General features: G+C 43.7%; 1 protein-coding gene across 7 annotated transcripts; it reads left to right on the plus strand.

The window, feature by feature from the left end:
* The first annotated feature begins 1,587 nt into the window (after window positions 1–1,587).
* Window positions 1,588–18,144, plus strand: LOC147007755 (uncharacterized). 7 transcript variants are annotated; one of them, XM_085866476.1, is made up of 9 exons: window positions 1,590–1,806; window positions 2,552–2,719; window positions 3,585–3,798; window positions 5,397–5,539; window positions 6,211–6,292; window positions 9,006–9,605; window positions 10,687–10,821; window positions 13,786–13,944; window positions 14,086–18,144. In XM_085866476.1, the coding sequence occupies exons 1-5, from the start codon at window positions 1,747–1,749 to the stop codon at window positions 6,241–6,243; spliced, it is 618 nt and encodes a 205-aa protein (XP_085722602.1). In that variant the 5' UTR covers window positions 1,590–1,746; the 3' UTR covers window positions 6,244–6,292; window positions 9,006–9,605; window positions 10,687–10,821; window positions 13,786–13,944; window positions 14,086–18,144. The 7 variants fall into 7 exon arrangements, with proteins under 7 accessions (XP_085722607.1, XP_085722602.1, XP_085722603.1 ...); XM_085866477.1 differs by having other exon boundaries at window positions 9,362–9,605; XM_085866479.1 differs by having other exon boundaries at window positions 9,419–9,605.
* Window positions 18,145–20,349: the final 2,205 nt, after the last annotated feature.

A 20,349-nucleotide genomic window follows, 5' to 3' on the forward strand; every position in this document is an offset into this window, starting at 1 on the left:
ATGAAGAGAGCAACACCTCCACCAGGACGAGGCTCAGGTCTGTCATACCGTAAGAGGGAGTAGCCAGGGAGAGATACTTGGGAGTCAGACACGTCATGGGAGAGGAAAGTTTCTGTTAGGCAGATAATGTCTGGTTTGTCAGTGGCAACCTGTATGGAAAGATCTGAAAGGTTTGAGCGAAGGCCCCGGATATTTGAGGTCCACACTTTTAATGAAGAGGAAGGGGAGGAGGCTTTGGGTGCAGGAGGTGGAGGGGGAGGGGGAGGGTAGGACAAGGGACGAGGGGGGCAGGTAAGGAGGGTTGCTGAAGGAGTGTGGGGTATTGCAGAATAGCGAGGGGAGGGGCCGAATGAGGAGGAGAAAAGGCTCTGTGGTGCTGGGGGAGAGGGGGGACAAGAGACAAGGAAGAAGGCAGTTGAGGATTTGAGGAGGTGGAGTGAAGAGATGGAGGTGAGAGGGCAGTGGAGGGAGGCAGGTTGGTGGATGAGAGGGGGGCAACTTTGAGAAGGAAGAGTGAGGGGGATGAAAGGTGGGAGAAAGGTGAGGGGGGAATTTTTGAGAGAGGTGAGAGGGAGGCTTGGAGGGAGAAGAGTGGGATGGTTGCTTTGAGAGTGAGAGTGAGGGGTGAGGGGGGTGAGTTGGCACTGAAGTTGGAAGAAAAGAACGGTTGATGGAAAGCGAGCATCCATGGCAAACTTTGGTTTTTCAAAGTTTTAGGTCAGAGATGCGATTTAACACAATTCTTGATGGATGCAATGAAGGCGAATTCAGAGAATGGAGAGAAGAAGCGCTGTAATAGTTGGATTTTTTAGCCAAGGAATGAAGGAGAGGTCGAAATGAGAGCAGTCTGTTAAAATAGCAGAAGAGTAGTGCATTGTGAAACAGTAAAGAGTACCACATGTGTGAGAGAGGAAGATGAAGCATTATAAGATCGTTTTTGTTGTTAAAAATAATGTATGAGAGAGTTCAACAGATTAGGTCATGGAAGTGTAAGTGGCAACCTGTATGGAAAGATCTGAAAGGTTTGAGTGAAGGCCCCGGATATTTGAGGTCCACACTTTTAATGAAGAGGAAGGGGAGGAGGAGGAAAGAGGTTTAAATATACAAATATATTTCAATAAATGTGTAAAGGGGTTTAAATATATAATCATTTTTTAATAAACGATTAAAGAGGTGTAAATATGGATAAATAAATAAATTACGGGTTTCACCGCCATGTTACCCATCGCCTGTTACACCACCCGACCGAACATGTTACATTAGTTATTGTGCCTGTTATTTACTCCTCCATAACCCTCTGATAACCAGTAAATTTGATTTCCCACTTTGTTTGATCGTCACACAGACGGTAACCATGGTATCTCACTGCTCTCTGCGCGGTCGGGATGAAATGAAATGAGAAAACGGGAAAATGACGAAGAGAAAACTGATCCTCTCTCACGATCCGAATAGAAATCGATTAATTTTTTATTTAAAATCCATGTTTCTGAAATCAATATGTAAGGAAACGTCATCAGTGTTTTAGTTTATTCGATACACTGTTGTTGTTGATGGTAACCATGGTGATGAAGCCCCGCCCCCTCCCATTGTGACGCACAAAGCTTTGTTGTTCCAGTTCTGAACGTCGTTGGTTTGAGCGGGTCGTGTGGCCGTGTTGTTCCACTTGTCGTCCACGACGTTCGAACCTTCTGGAGCTTTCTCGATTGTAAGAACCATTTCTTGTAAACTTCCAGAGAAGGAAACACGATGTGGTGTTGTGGAAAGAGGAGGAAAAATACAAGGAGGAACGAAGAGGAGAATCCTGAGGTAATAATTATAATAATTGGTTTATCGATAATGGGCCTTCACTTATTGCTCTGTAACTAGTTTGATTAGTCACATGTGTAACAAGTTAACGTGGGAACTCAATCGGGTTTTCTTTTCTTTCAAGCTGTCGGAACAGATCTTCGTTATTCATTCGTGATTCTTTCACTGCCGATTAAATCCGAACATTATCGACTGTTCCTGTTACTTGTTCACTCGTCCATCAACATAACCATTGTTCAGGGTAAACGGAACAATCTAAATAAACGTGAGGAACCAGATAAACCGTCCGCACCATCATCCACGGAGTGAGTTACAGTTACAGTAACAATAACAACCAATTGGGAATGTTAAAAGATAACAAAATAAATCCATGAAAGAACATCGAACACTCATCACTCACGTCAGATATTTACATTTTATACTCTTTACCAACAGTTCATGGTAACAAGTTAACTCATCGATCAAATCACACAACCGAACCTGGACATGACAGAAACCTTTGGGGGAAGTCTACATATTACATACACAAAAATACCAACATTCACCCCAAATTCACCCTCCCTTTTATCCAAATAAACAAAATAGTAAAAATGTGAGTTTTGATGTAAAACCATCTTTGGAATGCCAAGGGTGAAGGACTTTTCACCATTTTGATCAAACTGTTAGTTTATTCATCAAGATCTTGAGTTTGAATGTTTAATTTACTCATCACATGTGGTTTGTGTGTTCCTTACTAATCCCGTAGATCGAAGATGTTGAGATGGAAAACAATTCTTCAGCTCCTTCCTCTTCACAGGGGGAGAGAGTTGGTGAAAAAAAATTAAAACCTTTCCGGAAGATCCGGAAGTGGTTCAGCAAAGGGAGGAAGTCAAGAAAGAACAGAGAGGAAGAAAACAATTGTGAACAATTAAAAGTATGTTGGGTTAGAAGGTGTGTGTGTGTGTGTCTGTGTGTGTGTGTGTGTGTGTGTGTGTGTGTGTGTGTGTGTGTGTGTGTCTGTGTGTGTGTGTGTGTGTGTGTGTGTGTGTATGTATGTGTATGTATGTGTGTATGTTTGAGTGTGTGTGTTTGTATGTATGTTTGAGTGTGTGTGTGTGTGTTTTGAGGGGGTGGGGAGGTGGGTGATGGTGGAGGGTTCTGCTTTATTTAAGAATTGAAACAGCAGCTCCTTGTATGATCGTCCATTTTGGTTTTTCAGGCCAAGTTGCCATTGTTGAGTCTTTCATGGATTTTGAAAATCTTGCACTTTGGTATTCGGGTTCAAGATTACGTGTTGAACTAATAAAAATAAATGTTTAAGATGTTCAACATTGTGATGATGTTTGATCTTTTATTTGACCCTTTATTCATTCAAAAAGTGTTTTTGTTTTAAAATTGAGAAATTTTAATATCCAGGACGAATACCACTTGTGGAAATCCACGTGAACATTGAACAATTCTATCTTTAGTTAATGGTAATTCCTTGTAAATATCTCTCACGATTATCCCCCTCCAACCCCTCCAAACCCCTCCATTCTTCTCCACACTTCTCACCAGTTGATCATTCCCTTTTCTTTATTTACCTCTATTAACCTGCTCACCTTTTAAAAACTCTCAATTCACCTCCACATCACACACCTGAATCGTTCATGTATATTTGGTCAAATATCATTCATCATGTATCACCAATTATGAATATCGATGCTCCTGCGATTGTTCATGTTTCTGGATAGAAATAGTATATTTCCACACAAGTGTTCAACGACCATGAGAGTGATTTGTTTCTTTTGCGATTACAGGTGGAATCAAACATAATAGAGAAGGAGAAGAAGGAGCATCTGCAGAATCTCACCTGTTCCATTTGCCAAGACATCGCAGTTGGACCGCACAGGTGTCATCCCTGTGACCACTTTTTCTGTGTGTGGTGCCTGCGAGAAATGTGCCGACACGACTTTGGACAGATCCGCTGTGCGCTCTGTCGAAGTGACATTGAACAGTTGACGTTCTTCCGAGGTAACCATCGTTGATGGAGCATCACCAGTTGGTGTTTTTACAACTTCCTTGTTTATTATGACAAGGCTTGTATTTATTATTTCATTAATGAGAAGATAAGCGTGTTGTACTTAAAAAACATATTGCACGGGTATCTGTGATTCTCAATGGGGATGTGAAATTGAGTGACACACAAAAAAAGGATCTTTTATAAGTAGTAGTGGTAGTTGCAGTAGTAGTTGTAGAAGTTGTCGTCATCATCGTAGTCCTTGTAGTTGTAGTAGTCATCGTCGTCGTCCTTTGTTTTAAAGGGCTCCTCCCATCTTACCATTGGAACTGCTTTGTTGAAGTTCCAAGTCCTGCTTCTTCCTCTTCATCTCCTGGAAAGACGAGTTATTAAAACAGACATTTTTATAAACAAGCCGGTAGGCGACGAGGTATCCGCTTGGATCGAAGTGCTGGATACGATGCTTTTCATTCTGACTGATCCACCGACGAAAATTCATTGCCAAGACGTATTGGTTCACATACAATTGTTCCTCTGCCTGGCAAGATTTTTCCTATTGCGTATTTTGCCAACTGGCACTCCTCACAGGACTACCATTTGAAAAATAAAACCTAAATCAAAAATCGGCTCGAGTAAAATTTTCTGAACATCTCGAAGTGTTTCATTCCGAAGTCTTCTTTCTTCACATTCAAAACTGTGGGACAAGTATTGAAAATAGTGAACGTAGGTCGACAAAAAGTATTTTTGTGTATTTCAGCCCCGACACCCTTGGTGATCAAATCTGGAAAACTGCTGCAGTTCAGTTTTGTAGTAGTTATTAAACTCTATCCAGACACCGAATTTGAACGTTCCGCCATCGATGGTTTCCGAGGTCAAGGTCACTTAACATATTCCCTGGTTCACCACCTTTCCGTATTCAGAGGGCTGCCATTCGGAAACTATCAGAGATAGAGGAACGTTATGCCGCCGCGATAACGAGATGGGGATGCAAGGAATAGGCAGGAGTTGGTCCAGTCGCTCTACCTATCATTGAAGCTGCGCTACGTCAGTTACCGTTTGGGTTCTTAAAACATGGTTTTTCGGCTGCTGCATCGCAACGGGTGGTTGCTTAGCAACAAAAGTCAAACGCGCACACTTCCAGCCCATATCGCACCTGTTTGCCAAGTTTCATCGAAATCGGTTTGCTGGTTTGTGCTGTGGAGCCACGCGTTCCAGACACACACACACACACACACACACACACACACACACACACACACACACACAGACACAGACACACACACACATACACACACACACACACACACACACACACACACAGACACACACACACACACACACACACACACAGGCGGAAAACCCGACAATAACTGATATCTAACGAATCCCAGTAAACGGACAGACACTTTTGTTCCAAGAAAATAGATTATTTCCTCATCACATAAGGAGTTCTCCAGTGTTGTTTATAATTAATCTTTTCCAGGTTCTTTGCTTTTCCTAGTGGACATTTTTCTCTCATTCACTTGTGTTTCACAATCACTCAGGTTTTGCTGAAAACAATATTCAGGGAACATTCGTGCCGTGATTTATTGCCACCTGTTTCCCACCTCAGACCTCGACAGAGACGCTCGGGTGAGTTTCCCGGACGAGTACTTCGCTCGGTATGTTGAAGTCACACAATCGACACATCACCTTGGAGGGGGGTGCAGGGACGACCTGAACACGTTTCTTGCATATCGGTGGTATGTTCTCAAGGTGAGGTCCCATTAGAAAAATAAATGTTTTGGATTATTTTGCACAAGATATTTGATGGAGGAAGATCGTTTACTGATTGAGTTTTCATAATTTAATCGTTTGTTTAGGTAAGTGGAAAATCAGACCGTGAGGTGTGCATATTAATGTGGGGATGAATAAACATACCTGGGACAGGCGATGTTGGTTACACAGATGAAACAAATGATTCGAATTGCCCACAAGCTTCACCATGAGGTGATGATGAACAACCAGCCATCTTCAACTGGAAGGAACAGCACGAAGGACAAAATAAAAGAGAAACTCGTACCTCATTCACACCATGAACGGTCCCGCTGCTGGAACACTTTCCTGTCTCATTCAAGCAGGTGGAACAATTTGTTTGTTTGGTATAAAATTCCCATCCATTCATCATCATGCTCCAAGGTCGAGATAACACCGAGGAAGACTATAAGTGGAGGCAGGGAAGGTCAATCTTGTTTTCCTTTCAAGACCGAAGAGTTTTTTTTTTGTTGTTCAGGGTGAAGGCTCATGGAAGAGAACGAACAAAGAATGAATCAAGACACAACCGAACAAAAGGAACAGCGGATAGAGAGGGAGAGGGTCACCAACACCAGGGTTCATTTGTTCATTCCATCTCACGTATCCACTATCATTTATCTTTTGACCCACAGCGGAATACCACAAGACCGAGACTGCAAGAATGAAATGACAGTGAATGAGGTCAAAATGGAAGATAATTTTATTTCCCATGAGGTACGTTTTTGATATTTTTTGATTATTTTACATCATTGATTTTTCATCAGATTTGGTCCGTGAGGAAAGAGTGGTAGAATTTCTGGTTCGAGTATGTAAATACCAATCATGACCAAAGGAAGGTATTGGCGAATTATTATTTTTACCCTCACCGGAGGAGAGGACGTTGTGTTTCGGTTCGTTTTTCTGTTTGTTTGTTACGTGGAAAAATAATTTTGCCAAGTTTGTGGGTCTGCAGTGTCTCTTTACATGGAATTGTATGAGAGCAGTTCTCTATAAAGCTGCGCACGAAACCTTTGTATGTGGTCAGGAGCTCAGCTGGGCTGAGGAAGCACTTTGCACGACGGAGGATTCCCAGTCGGTGCCTGGTTTTGGAGGCCAGGTTGGAAATGGTGCTTTCCCAGGAAAGATCATGGCAGACAGTGAGATCCAGAAGCTTGAAGGAAAGGACTTCTTCCAGAGGATCATTGAGAAAGTAAATGGGGGGTTTGGGTCAGGGGGTTGTTGGGGGGGGGCGGTGGGTTCCAAAAGGTCCTTTCCGAGAGATATCGTGAGAGTGTGAAATGAAAACCAGTAAAAGAACAGGGCCCAGAACACTACCTTGAGGAACTGCAGCCTGGCAAGGAAGAGGGGATGAGAGAACTCCATTTAGGGTCATTCATTGGCTGTGACAGGAGAGGAAGTCTGTGAGCCATAAGTGGATATGGCCTTGGATACCATGGGAAGAGTTTGGTGAGCAGAGCAGGGTGCCAGACCATGTCAAAAGCACGCGATATGTTGAGGGAGATGGCCCTGATTTCAGGTCTGGCATTGAGTACCTCCATCCATTGTTAGGAGAGCCTAAGCAGCATATTCAGGGTAGAGTGACCTCGTCTGAAACCAAATTGATGATCGGAAATCAAGCCATTGGAGAAAAGGAAGGATTTGATGTCTGAAGCGATGATGGATTCCAGAACCTTGCTGATGATCGGGAGAAGGGTGATTGGGCTGCAGTTACAGGGATCTGTTTTTGCACGTTTTTTATGTAGAGCGTTAAAGTTTGCTGATTTCCAAGCAGAAGGCTGATGACCTTGAGCAAATAAGAAGGTGAATAGAACAGAGAGAGGGTGAGCAAGAACAGAGGAGCAGGTTTTTCGGATACATGGGCTGATGCCGTCTGGACCGGTTGCACAATCTGAGTCAAAGTTTGAAAGCAAGCTCTCCACCTTGTCAAGAGAAAAGGACACAGATTCCAGGGACAGCTCAGTGCGACTGGGTAAGGTGGATCCAGAAAGCGATGGGTTTGGAACACAAGATTTAGAAGCAAACACAGAGTTTTGGCAGCTTTTCATGTGCATTGTTAGCTGCGTGGCCATTTGAGGTAAGGGAGTGGATGGAGGGGATGGAGGGGGAACATACACCAGAAACAGACTTAAACAGATGCCAGCAGGATTTGGAGGAGGGAGACAGGTTTGAGAGTTCAGACTTGAGATTCAAAAGATGTTGTTTTCTGGCTCTATTGAAGGTAGACACACACTTGTTTCGAGCTTTGTGGAAGGAACTGAAATTGCCTTCAGTTGGATGAGCCTTCCATGAGGCGAAGTCATATTGTTTCAGAACAATTGCCTTGCCACAAGCTTCAGTGTACTATGGGCGGGAGGAAGGGTAGGACAATTGAAGACGAGATGGGCCAAATGAGAGAGAGAGAGACAGACAGACAGACAATGTCTCAAAAAATTTCCCAGTACGAGTTGATGTCAGAGGAAGTGAAGATGGGAGACCAGTCGAGATTGTAGGAGCTTGATGGCTGCTTGAAGTCCCTGCCAGTCGGCCTGAGTGAAATGCCAGACTCCACGGTGCTGAGGAGGTTCTCTCGTCACAGTCAGAGAGATGTCGAGTTTGACAAGCATCTGATTAGATGAACCAATTGAAGCGGAGGAAGAACAGCAGATATATTCATGGGTCTTGAGATAACGTTCAATATTGAGTTGAGTCTTGAGATAAAGTGGCTTTTGCAGTTGAAAGTGAGTCTGTTCATTTCACTTTTATATTTCGTGTATATTAATGTATATTTTTATATTTTTGAATCGCGACTGACTGAAGATCTTCGGGACTTGCGTTTGAGCCCATCGTCTTGTTAAATAACACCAGGTGGGTTTACTCAGCCTGTCTTCCTTCCGAGGTCAGCAAAATGAGGACCAGCTTACTGAAAACAGGGGCAATGCATCAGTGGCACCGCCACACTCTCAGCATCGATGCAACCAGCAGCCACAGGCTGCAGATTAAATAATGATTCAAATTGATGTAAGACCCAAGGTGGAGCTTGTACATAAATCACACGTGGGACAAAGAGGTGAGGATAATGCACTTTCAAATCGATTGACAAGAACGTTTGTAGATAATGAAAAGAGAGAAAAAGCAAATGGGATTCAAACCTGGCATTGCCGTATCATGAGCCTTGAGATCAGATGGGAATGATAAAAAGGGCCAACCGTCTTTGATTTGCTTTTTCTTCCACCATTTATTCATTTATTTTTTTCCTGACTTTCTGATTGTGCACTACTGGACGAAGTTGTTCTGCTTTGCAACACTGAAAGTTAATTTATCACGACCATTGCTATCTCCACGATTGTCATTACCCTTGGGATTCCAGGTTGGAAGCTCGGATTTTGCTTTTGGTTCCGGATTGATCTTTGGTTTTGTGCATGAGATGTGGTTCCTTGTTGGTGTGAAGGTGGATGCTTCAGGACCAGGGAAGGTTCCGTTCAGTCTAAAAGACTTGCAAGTGGAGATGAGTGTTTGACACGGTGGTGGCGGCGTGTACACACACACACACACACACACACACACACACACACACACACACACACACACACACACACACACACACACACACACACACACACACACACGTTTCTGATTTCTACACATTTTGCACATTATATCCACACATATTTGATACGTGATCATACATTTATAATGCGTGACATATTACATATATTCTACATAAACCTTCAAATATTGTGGGTGTCTTCCATTCGTGGGCAACTTACTATGATCCGATTTTGTTATTGTGGGTTTCTTTTCAAGCAATCATGGCACTTGATCTGAGATGAGCCATCATTTGCGGCTGGCACCTGCTTGCAGTGGTGGATTAATGCACAGGCACGCAGGACCCGTGCCCTGGACCCCAAGATCAACGTGGGCCCGGAAAGAGGAGTGAGGGCCATGCAACCGATGCAAATGCATGGAGCCCCAGATACCATTGGCCCACACAACCCATCATGGGGACCTGAGGGTGGGGTCTCACTTTTCTGACAAATCACATCAACTGGTGAGTACATCAAGGGAATACTTCATCTTAAAGAAAGACAGCACTGTGATGTAATGAATCGATTGAAAATGTTTTCCCTGATATTTAACTGGACAGGACGATTACAAAATTAGGGGATGAGGTGAGGTTTTTAGGGAAAGCAAAATGGAATAATAACTACGTTTAATGTCCACAAATACAAGAATAATCACAATATAATTTGTACAATTCCTCATGTTAATACATATCAATATTGTTAAACAAATCCACACGTACATGAGGAGATGACATGTGGATGTGGCGGCGTGTGTACACGCACAAACACACGAATATGAATCTTCATTTACACGTGGACATGCACAATTGTGATTAACAGCTCTGTTAAGCGGTTCTAGAGAAAGTTAAAAAAAAAATTATTTCACATTCAAACCAAGATGGCAGCAAGACCTCATGACTGATGACATCATAAATTTAACTCTTGACTCACATCCTTGATCAGATGTATGAAGTTTCAGATTTTGATTCAACTTCTGGCTTGAATACCACTTCACCGATGATGTCATTGTTATCACCTAATATACCCCATGGGGAGATGATGACATGTGACACGTTTCAATTTTTCTTGGTTGGATGGTTTTGGAGAAGAAGATGTCCAAATTTTTTCCGTTCATACAATATTACTGCCATAGCATGTGATGTATGACAGAGGTATCAATAAAATATTCTCCCTGGGGGTCCTTCGTTATCCTTCATTATCCTTCATTATTGGAAGCTCCAAGTCAATTCCAACCAATTTTAAGATCCAGTGAAGTAGTAAAAGCGACTGTACACCAGTTTTAATCGCTGTATGTTCTTGTGTGTAATCATTGAGTCCAAAGTTAACAAATATAAACGTGGTTCCAATAGAATTGGTTACTTGGGTCCGCAGAGCCACGTACTCGGTACTTGCTGTTAGAAATGGTGAGACTCACCTTTGTCATCACTCACAGACACTGATCCACGTGTTTGGAGGGGATGTTTTGATTGATGCTTGGAGGGACTCCCCTCTTGTACAACCTTTGCTGTCATACCTGCTTTGATTTTTCGCCTCGTTGTCCGCCAGGATACAACGCAAACAGAACAGATTCCCGGTGTTGTTTTTCACTCAGGCTACCCCCAATGTGTTTGCCGAGTTGATGGACACCGTAACCTCTGCACCGATGTTGCCATGCACGACACCCAATGACACAACCTCCTGGTAATCCACTCTACATTTCTCACATGGTTTAGATTTTCGATTCATTTCACTTGATCAAGGGTGATAAATAAAATATTTAAGTTTGATTTATCGGTCTGACATCCAGGCAGAGCAGAGTATGCATCGAAAAAACAAAGGAAAATGCATAAATCCATTGCAATATGAGAAAGGGAATGCAGTGAGGGGAAGACCCATGTGGGTGGGGTGGTTTTTTTTTTTTATTTTTTTTTTTTTTTTTTTTGTATACCTTGGTCGAGGCTCGTATGAGAGCTAACACACAACTCACAGCAAGGAGGCATGAGACAAGAGGGGCGGGAGTGGAAGGGACAAAACATTGGGGAACAGACACAGGTGAACTGTGGAAGGGAGAGGGATGGGGATGGGACGGGGAACATGGCGAGGGGAAGATGGACATTAAAGGGACTTTCAGGAAGGAAAGCAGGAGAATTGAAGGAAGTGGGCTTGGGTGGATTATCGGGGGTAGAAAAGATCGAGGATTTGTATGGGGGACGGTAAGACGTGCTGCTGAACAGCTGTCTTGAAAGCCTGGAGGGAAGAATAAGAAACAATAGAGTGAGGAAATTTATTCCAAAGGCGGGAAAAAGAGGAATGAAAGAGTGAAGATGAGCAGTGATTCGTGATTTTGGTAGTTTTACCAGAAGGGGGTTGTTGGCGGACCTTGAGCGCCCTGTGGAAATGTGGTTGGGACAAATCGCAGAGAGAGCAGGGGGGCAAGGCTGGAGAGGAGTCGGTAGAAGACAGAAAGACCACCGACCAACCTGCGGTGATTGAGTGAGAGGCCCAAAGACTCAGCTTCATTGCGGGAGATGCCAATGATCTTAAAAGCCCTGGTTTCGACAGCGTGAAGTCGAGAAAGGTGGGAGGCAGGGAGCACCAGCCCAGAGGGGGAGAGCAGTACTCCATCAGGCTACGGACAAAAGCTTTGTAAGTGGTCAGGAGCTCAAGAGGGCCGAGGAAGGACTTTGCACGACGGAGGATTCTCAGTCGGCGACTGGCTTTTGAGGCAAGGTTGGAAATGTGACTTTCCCAGGAAAGGTCATGGCAGATAGTGAGACCCAGAAGCTTGAAAGAAAAGACTTCTTCCAGAGGATTGTTGAGAAAGTGGATGGGGGGTTTTGTAAACGGTCCTTTCGAAGAGACATAGTGAGAGTGTGAGATTTGTCTGGATTGAAAGACATGTTCCACGTGTTGGACCAGTTTGTGATTTTATCCAGATCTGCAGTGAGCGAAGAAGCTGCTGCTTGCCGGTCTGAGGGATGACAGATGGTACGGCAGAGGGTTGAGTCATCGGCAAAGAGAAATAGAGGGATTTTCCAGAGAGTCCGAGAGATCATTGATGAAAACCAGAAAAAGAACAGGGCCCAGAACGCTACCTTGAGGAACTCCAGCCTGCACAGGAAGAGGGGATGAAAGAACTCCATTTAGGGCCACACGTTGACTGCGACAGGAGAGGAAGTCTGCGAGCCATGAGTGGAGATGGCCTTGAATACCATGGGAAGAGAGTTTGGTGAGTAGGGCAGGGTGCCAGACTGTGTCAAAAGCACGTGATATGTCCAGGGATACGGCTCGGATTTCCTGTCTGGCATTGAGGACCTCCATCCATTGATGGGAGAGCAGTAGCAGCATATCTAGGGTAGAGTGACCTGGTCTGAAACCAAATTGATGATTGGAAATCAAGCCATTGGAGAAGAGGAAGGATTTCATGTCTGAAGCGATGATGGATTCCATAACCTTGCTGATGATTGGGAGAAGGCTGATTGGTCTATAGTTACAGGGATCTGTTTTTGCACCTTTTTATGCAGGGCAGTGATGTTAGCAGATTTCCAAGCACATGGCAGATGACCTTGGGAAAATGAGAGGGTGAATAGAACAGAGAGAGGGTGAGCAAGAGCAGAAGAGCAGGCTTTGAGGACACGTGGGCTGATGCCGTCCTGGACCGGTTGCAGAATCTGACTCGAGGTTTGAAAGCAAGCTCTCCACCTTGTCAGGAGAAAAGGATACAGAGTCCAGGGACAGTTGGGTGCGACTGGGTAAAGTGGGTAGAGATAGTGATGGGTTTGGGACACAAGATTTAGCTGCAAACACCGAGTTTAGACATTCAGCTTTATCACGTGTGGAATCAGCAGTGCGGCCATTTGAGGTAAGGGAGGGGATGGAGGGGGAACATACACCAGAAACAGATTTGATTAAACGCCACCAGGATTTTGAGGAGGGAGAGAGGTTTGAGAGTTCAGACTTGAGATGAGAAAGATGTTGTTTTCTGGCTCTCCTGAGGGTAGCTACACACTTGTTCCGAGCTTTGTGGAAAGAACTGAGATTGCCCTCAGTTGGGTAGCAGCATTATTAGAGATCAGGAGTGAGTGTAGGAGAAGCCGTAAGGTGGTGATGGACATCATCAGTTTTGGGAAAAGTGGAAGGGAAGAGCATGAGTCCTCAGACTCAGACAGTTACACACACCATAGTAAGAAAAGTAGGATCAAGGATGGAAGGTGAGCATTCAGTTTAACCTTGCAGAGGTTAACCAGGTGAGAGTTGTTGTGAAAGCACATGTGACCTCAATGTTGGGGTGGCGAAGCGTTGTTGGAGCTGGGGATGGATGATTGCACACGGGTGGAAGATGGTGGCTGGAATAAGATGATAGAAAATGGAGTACACCGATCTACCTGTGTTGGTTGCACGCTGACACTGACTCGGCCTCCAACCAAGATAGGTTGATGTGTGATAAAACAATGCGTTTGTGTCGAAGTACGAAATGTACTGAAGACTCAGTGAAAGAATCCACCATGATAACGGACTTTCCAATGGAGTTTTGATATTGCTGAAAATGGAATACATTTGTGTTGGAGTATCCCTTGTGAAACAATGAGTATTCCTCGATATTAAGAGGAACCAAAGTAAGGGTATCCTTAACCTTTCTTCCTTTTGATGCTTGGTGTGTCCAAGGTGTTAATTTCCACACTGAAGACCTTAGAAGGAACCTTGAAACACAAAGAAAACCAGAACTTTGGGATTTCTCATCCTCTGCTGGGGAAAGGACACAAATAACCTGGAGAACCAAAAGAATCAGCACAGGGATGGGGTGTCTGGTTTTGTGTATGACAAGTGAGTATCAGTCTTGAATTTTTTTTTTGAGACAAGACTTGAGTCGCTGTTGAATGATACGTTTATACAGTAACTGAACTTGTCTGAAATATGTCGAATGTTCACCAAATTGATTGCCATCTACATGGATTCTCATTTCAGGATTTACAAGTATTCACTGCTGGAGAGGAAACAATCGAATCTCCAGAGCTCGGTGTCCAAAGGAAGTGCTTGATAACTTTGTTTGATTTTTCACAATATTTTCACGGATAAATGATATCACCTCAAAAGTGGAATCCATTTTTTAGCTCGTCTCCGATGAAGTCGGGAAGAGTTATTAAAGTGATGACAATGTCAGTCAGTCCCTTTAAATCCCCTAAACCCACTCCCCCCCAACCTTCACCTAATGCAGCCCAACTACACCAGGCCTAAATTTGGAGATGAGCATCTGTTCCACTTGGGACAATTCATTTTCATATTTACCAATTAATATGAGTGATGGAAATAAAAGATCTTGAAAAATAAATTGAAGTCATGTGAAAACACTCAAGTTATACATCTAATATCCAGGCGTATTTACCCCAACAAGTGATGTCTGGTCGGCATTGTCATCGATGGCTGCATGTTTTACATTTGCTCGCAGATTGTTGAGGGACCCGTTTGTGGCACGGTGTTTTGAAATACGATGAGTCGTGCAAATCTGAATGAATGGAAGTGTTCCTTCATTTGATATGCCTGATATAAAAAATATACGCCTCCCAACAATGGATGGAGGCCCTCAATGTCAGATATGAGATCATGGCAGTCTCTCTCGAAATATCTCTTGCTTTTCATACTGTCTGGCATCCATCGAGTTGAGTCGAAGGGAGAAGCATTGCCATCCGTCCAGGTAAGGGGTTACACCCACTGGACACTACAATACTTTGCCGATGGCATCCAAGGTCAACACACTTGGCGTCCTGATTTCCTCTCCTCTCGTCGTCAATGTTTGGCTCTCAACAGATCCTTTAATCTCTTCTCCTTGTCAAGGCTGGAGTGCTCCAAGGCAGTGTTCCTGGCCTCCATCTTATTCCAAATCTTCAAAAGTCATATCTCTGACTCTTAAAAATCCTCAAAACCCATTTGCTGACCCTCTCTTCAGACATTGACAAAATCACAAGATGGTCATACACTTGGAATGTGATTTTCATTCCTGACAAATATCATATTCTCACGATCTCTCTCCGAAAGTACTGTTTGGTAACTGCCTCCACCCCGCCCCCCCTCATCCACTTTCTTCAGAATCCTGTTGAGGAGGTTCAGTCACTGAAACTCCTGGGACTGGGCATCTTCCATGATTCTTCTGCCTCCTTTCTGGTCTTGTACCCTCTGCTCTTTCGTATTTTTCCCCCTGAGCCCCCCCCCCCAGGGTTTGTGCAGCACACACGGTACATCAACAACCCCTTCTGTTGAGACGACCGAAATCCAGGATCACTGCTCACCTCCACTCATTCGTTCCTTTTTTTCACCACCTGTGGAACCATCTTCCTCACTCAAATCAATGTCATTCTTCCATCCAGGTCTTCAAAACAGCTGTTCACCATCACTCCCCCCCGACCCCCAATCCAAAATCATGATCTTTTCTGCACCCATTCAACGACCCTAAACCCTCCCAAAAATTTTGTTCATGTATCCACCTTGTCCACCCTTTGCGCTCTCCCTTATCCCTCATCGTTGCCTGTATGTCTTGTATGTCCATATTGTCTCCATATAATTTCTCCCTCCGTGCTGTTGTTGGTGTTTCACCTTTATCCGACTTTTGTTTTCATAAAATGATAAATTTAACGATGGGTAAGCAGCAGTCGAGAACATCACCCTTATGCACCACACCGCTGAACCTTTATTTACAGTGAAGTATGTCCTCCAGAAATGGAGGTTCTTGAACTCTGATGACAGATGATTTGTGTCATTGAATTAATATTAAACAAGCTGAATCGACACAAAATGTCAAAGCCCCGATTGTCCCATTGTTTTAATAATTTTTCTGAAGGAGTTGAAGGGCTGGCCCATATATATGTATGACAAAAAGTGGCCACCAGTCTTCCAGTTGGTTACCATGTCTGAGAAATGGTTGGGGACACGTTCAAGTAATAAAATGGCCACCAGTCGGCCATCTTGGATCTGACATAGAAATAAAATGACGTGCACACGTGAGCCATCATTCTTTATCTGTGTGACAAGTTTGAACAACATTGGTCATGAAAGCAAAGGGTTGTGAGGTCATGTTTTCTGGCATTCTCCCAAGATTAGGAAAAATATAGAAATGATGAGCAGAGCGATAGATGACAACCAATGGCTGGAAGGAAGGTTTTACATTTAAGAAGCAGTGGGAATCCATCCATCGGGACCAGACTCTGTGCAGAGTGTTTGTGCTGCCTAAGCAGTCTCATTGGCTATTGGGCACAATCTTGCACAGGTCGCCACTCCGATGCAGGATACCAGGATGCTAATACTCATTTTGCCGACATCGGAAGGATGACAGGCCGAGTTCACCCCACCTCGTATTAATTAAACAGCTGAGTGGGATTTGAATTCAGGACCCTAGGATCCCAAGCCCACTACCTTAACCATAAAGCCAACACCAGGCATATTAATTAAACAGCTGAGTGGGATTTGAATTCAGGACGCCCGGTTTCCAAGCCCATCGCCCAAACCATTAAGTCAAAACCTGACATTAGTGGGAATCATTTCGGGGACAAAGGGAGTGTTTCCAGAATGATGGTCATATGTTAAATAGAAAGGGGGCAGCAAGGTTTGCAGTGGGAATTGAGAAAGGAATTCAGGCTTTTTTAGGTAAGCGGAGGGTGGGGAAGGTCTTAAGGTATGAACGGATGATGCAATTGTGATGAGTAAGTACAGGCACGAAAATAGTATTTAGGAAGGGAAAAGTGAAATATATTCTCCACCAATGCCAGAAGTTTAAATCATGAGATGGAAGACCTTGAAGCCAAAATAGATAGCGAGGTGTACGATATAGTTGCAGTGAGTGAGACATAGTTTCAGGAGAGTTACTGGAGGACAGGATTAGAAGGCTCCAAGGTGTATCGGTGTGATCGGAAGGAGAGAATAGGAGGAAGAGAAGTAGCAACCTGGGTAAAGGACAGCATTGTATCAAGAGAAAGGGCTGACATTAAGGAAGGAATATATGTTGAGGATTCAATGTGGGTCGAGATTAGACATTGTGAATACAGGAAAATACTGGAAGGATGATTTTATAAAGCTCCGGGTGAGAAGGAAGAGTACGTGAATAACTCAGGAGGGCATGTGGTAAGGGAAGAGCATTGATTATGGGGGATTTTAACTTGCCAGGGATAGTTTGGGTGGAGGATCAGGGAAAGGGCAGAGTGGATGAGGATTTCCTCGTTTTCGTCCAGGATTGCTTTTCACCCAGTTTTACGATAAGCCCACGAGTGGGAGTGCAGTGTTCGACCTCCTTTTAGTCATGAAGATACATTTTATCATTATGGATTTGTGGGTGATAAAATAAATAAATTGATGATGATTAAAACTTGATATTAAAATAAAATATATTAATCCTGAAATAAAATGTACTAAAATATGATATGATGTTTGAAGTATGAATCCATTTGGAATGAACATAATTATATTTCTCCTCTGTACAGAAAGATCACCTGTATATTAAAAGTGTAAAGAGCTTGAACTTTGCCAGTAAGTTGAATATAAAGAAGAATTGCCTGTCATGTAAAGCTATGTAAATAATTTTCATAAAAGACACAAACAACTTGGAATGTGGATTTAAGAAAATGTCCAGATGTCTCCACGAAGCTCCAGTCGCTTCAAGATAATATATCTTCCCAGTTTTGGGATAAGCAGATTAACTTTTTCACTCACATAGGATGGAAAACTGTTTTAATGGCCATTAGAATTGGTGTTTAAGGTCATTCTGGCATTCTGTGTGATTAAAATGTCTGGATTTGAACATGTGTTCCAACCACTTAAGCAGGAGCTGTCAAAGAAAACTGAAGATCAGGTTCACCTGGAAATTGTCAAGACCGGTGAACTGGTATCAGTGCCAGAAAATGATAAAAAAAACTGTCTTCCTGAAAATGATATAAAGACGAAGATTCTCCAATTGTATTGATATTTCTGGAATGTTTGTCTGTTCAGAAACTCCTATGTGCGCATAATAAATATGTCTTGTATGTGAATAAATGTTCTGAAATTGTACTGACGTTGTGTAACTGTATCTACAGTAACGATCCCAATCTGGTGGAGGAGGTGGAGGTCAGGGAGCATTTTGGAGCAAGTGACCATAACATTGTGTGTGCAAAGATTGTGTTCAGGGTTAGAGTTCAGGATAGTAGGGTAAGGCTATTAGATTTCAGGAAGGCAAACTTTGAGGGGATGAGGAGAGAATTGGGTGATGTAGATTGGGATACTCTAACAACAGGACAATCAGCATCAGAGAAAAGGGAAACCTTCAAGGAGCAAATGTGCAGGGTGCAGAGTAAGTACATTGCAATGAGGTGTAAAACTAGAAGAAGAAAGACACCAGGGTGGTTGAGTGGTGAGATGAGGAACAGCTCTTAAGGAGAAGCAGAAGGCATTTATTTATTACGTTTAATATAACAGGACTGGAGTTAGATTTGTATAATTATCGAAGTAACACAGAATGAGAAGGACATAGCTCAGAATATTAAGCACAATAGCAAGGCATTCTTTAATACATCAAGGGAAAAGAACAGGTTCGGACCAGTGTGGTCCCATTGAGGAATAGCACCGGGAGAGAGGTTAGTGATGAAAGTGAGATGGCAGGCTTATTAAACACGTATTTTTCTTCAACTTTAACACAAGAACAGTCAGAGAATTGCCAACATCTGAGACTATCTATCAAGGAGGTGAAGAAGGACTTTTACAGAAGATCCAGGTTGGAGGGAAGGAAGTGAAGGAAGAGCAAGGTAATCTCAGAGTCGATAAGGCTCCGGTCCAGATAATATGTACCTGAGATTATTGATGGAGGTTGCTGAGCAGGAAAGCAAAATGTTAAAGGATATTTTCAATCGTTCCCAGGAGTTTGGACAGGTCGCAAATGTAATGCCATTGTTTAAGAAAGGATCCAGAGAAGAATTGGGAAACGATAGACTGGTTAGTTTGAATTAAGTTGTGGGGAAGGTGTTGGAGACATGAATTAATGATGAGATGAGGAACAATTTAAACAAATACAAACTAAGTAAAGGTAATCAGCATGGGTTGACCAAAGGTAGTTCCTGTTTAACAAATATTTTAGAGTTCTATGAAGCAGTATCTGATTGGGTGGATGATGGAAAGGCAGTGGACAAAGTTTCTCTGGACATGAAGAAGGCATTTGAGAAGGTACCACATCGGAGGCTGTAACCAAAGTGAGGGCTTGTGGAGTGGTTGGTCAGGTAGCGAATTGGATTGCAAACTGGCTTCGTGGTCGGAAGCAACGAGTGGCTGTGAGTGGGAGTATGTCTTGTTAGGAGGGTGTAAGTCGCGGGGTAGATCAGGGATCATTACTTGGACCATTATTATTCATTATTTACATCAATGATTTGGACAATGGGGAAAGAGTAAGCTTTCCAAATTTGCAGATGATACAAAGATTAAAGGAGAGGTGGATAGCAGAGTGGGTGATGATCAGATACAGGAAAGTATTGTTGTGGTTACCAAATTCGCAAACCACCATTCAGGTCCCTTAGGTGAGGTATCTCGGTAAGTACATGTGTAGTTAGGCCCAAACCCGTTGTCTAGTGGGAATACATGTCATTCATGCGTGCTGCGACTCTTCAGGATAGCCGTTTTTCTTTTACTATCTTTAATTTGGACCAACCGCCATTGTTACCACCACCAACCACAACGCCGCTTCACCACAACCGCCACGACCTTCACGTCACACCTCGCAACCGTCGCATCGCCACCGTTCTTGCGCCGCCTGTGGGTACCGGTGTTGGACTCGTGCAGGGCGCGCGCCGAACAGCGTGTACAAAATCACGGATTTTGTGCTTCAAAAACGGATCAAAAACGACACACGCCCACTTTTTGCCGTCCAATCGGTGAGCGAGGGGCGAATTGGCCCCGCCCCCAGGGCGATCGATATATGCAAATTTATGGATCAAAAAGCCTTCACGCCCACTTTTTCTCGGGCCAATGGGGAGCGAGGTGAAAGGTCGAAGGGAGGGGGTCAAAGATGAGAGGGCGAAACTACGGGGCTGATAAAAGCAACCGTGTTCGTCAGTCGAGAGAGTAGTAGAGTAGGAGAGTCGAGAGGGAACAGAGAGTCAAGACTTCGCGGGCGGTGGAGTTGGCAAGAAGGAGCTGGTCGTCGTGTGCGTTGGAGTCGGAACGGAGGGGTCGGAGCGGTGGAGAGGCGGCGAGGGCAGACGAGGGGGTGCTCGCGTCGTGCAG

The sequence above is a fragment of the Eptatretus burgeri genome, unplaced genomic scaffold (genome assembly GCF_056783735.1).
Source record: "Eptatretus burgeri isolate ZD-2024b unplaced genomic scaffold, Ebu_testis_v1 Ebu_testis_scaffold_28, whole genome shotgun sequence".
NCBI classification, from domain to species: domain Eukaryota; kingdom Metazoa; phylum Chordata; class Myxini; order Myxiniformes; family Myxinidae; genus Eptatretus; species Eptatretus burgeri.

Coding starts and splice junctions, on each gene's coding strand:
- LOC147007755 (XM_085866475.1), top strand. CDS start 1,747: ATGTGGTGTTGTGGAAAGAGGAGGAAAAATACAAGGAGGAACGAAGAG. Junction 1,807..2,551: donor ACGAAGAGGAGAATCCTGAG/GTAATAATTATA, acceptor CTAATCCCGTAG/ATCGAAGATGTTGAGATGGA. Junction 3,799..5,396: donor ACAGTTGACGTTCTTCCGAG/GTAACCATCGTT, acceptor TTCCCACCTCAG/ACCTCGACAGAGACGCTCGG.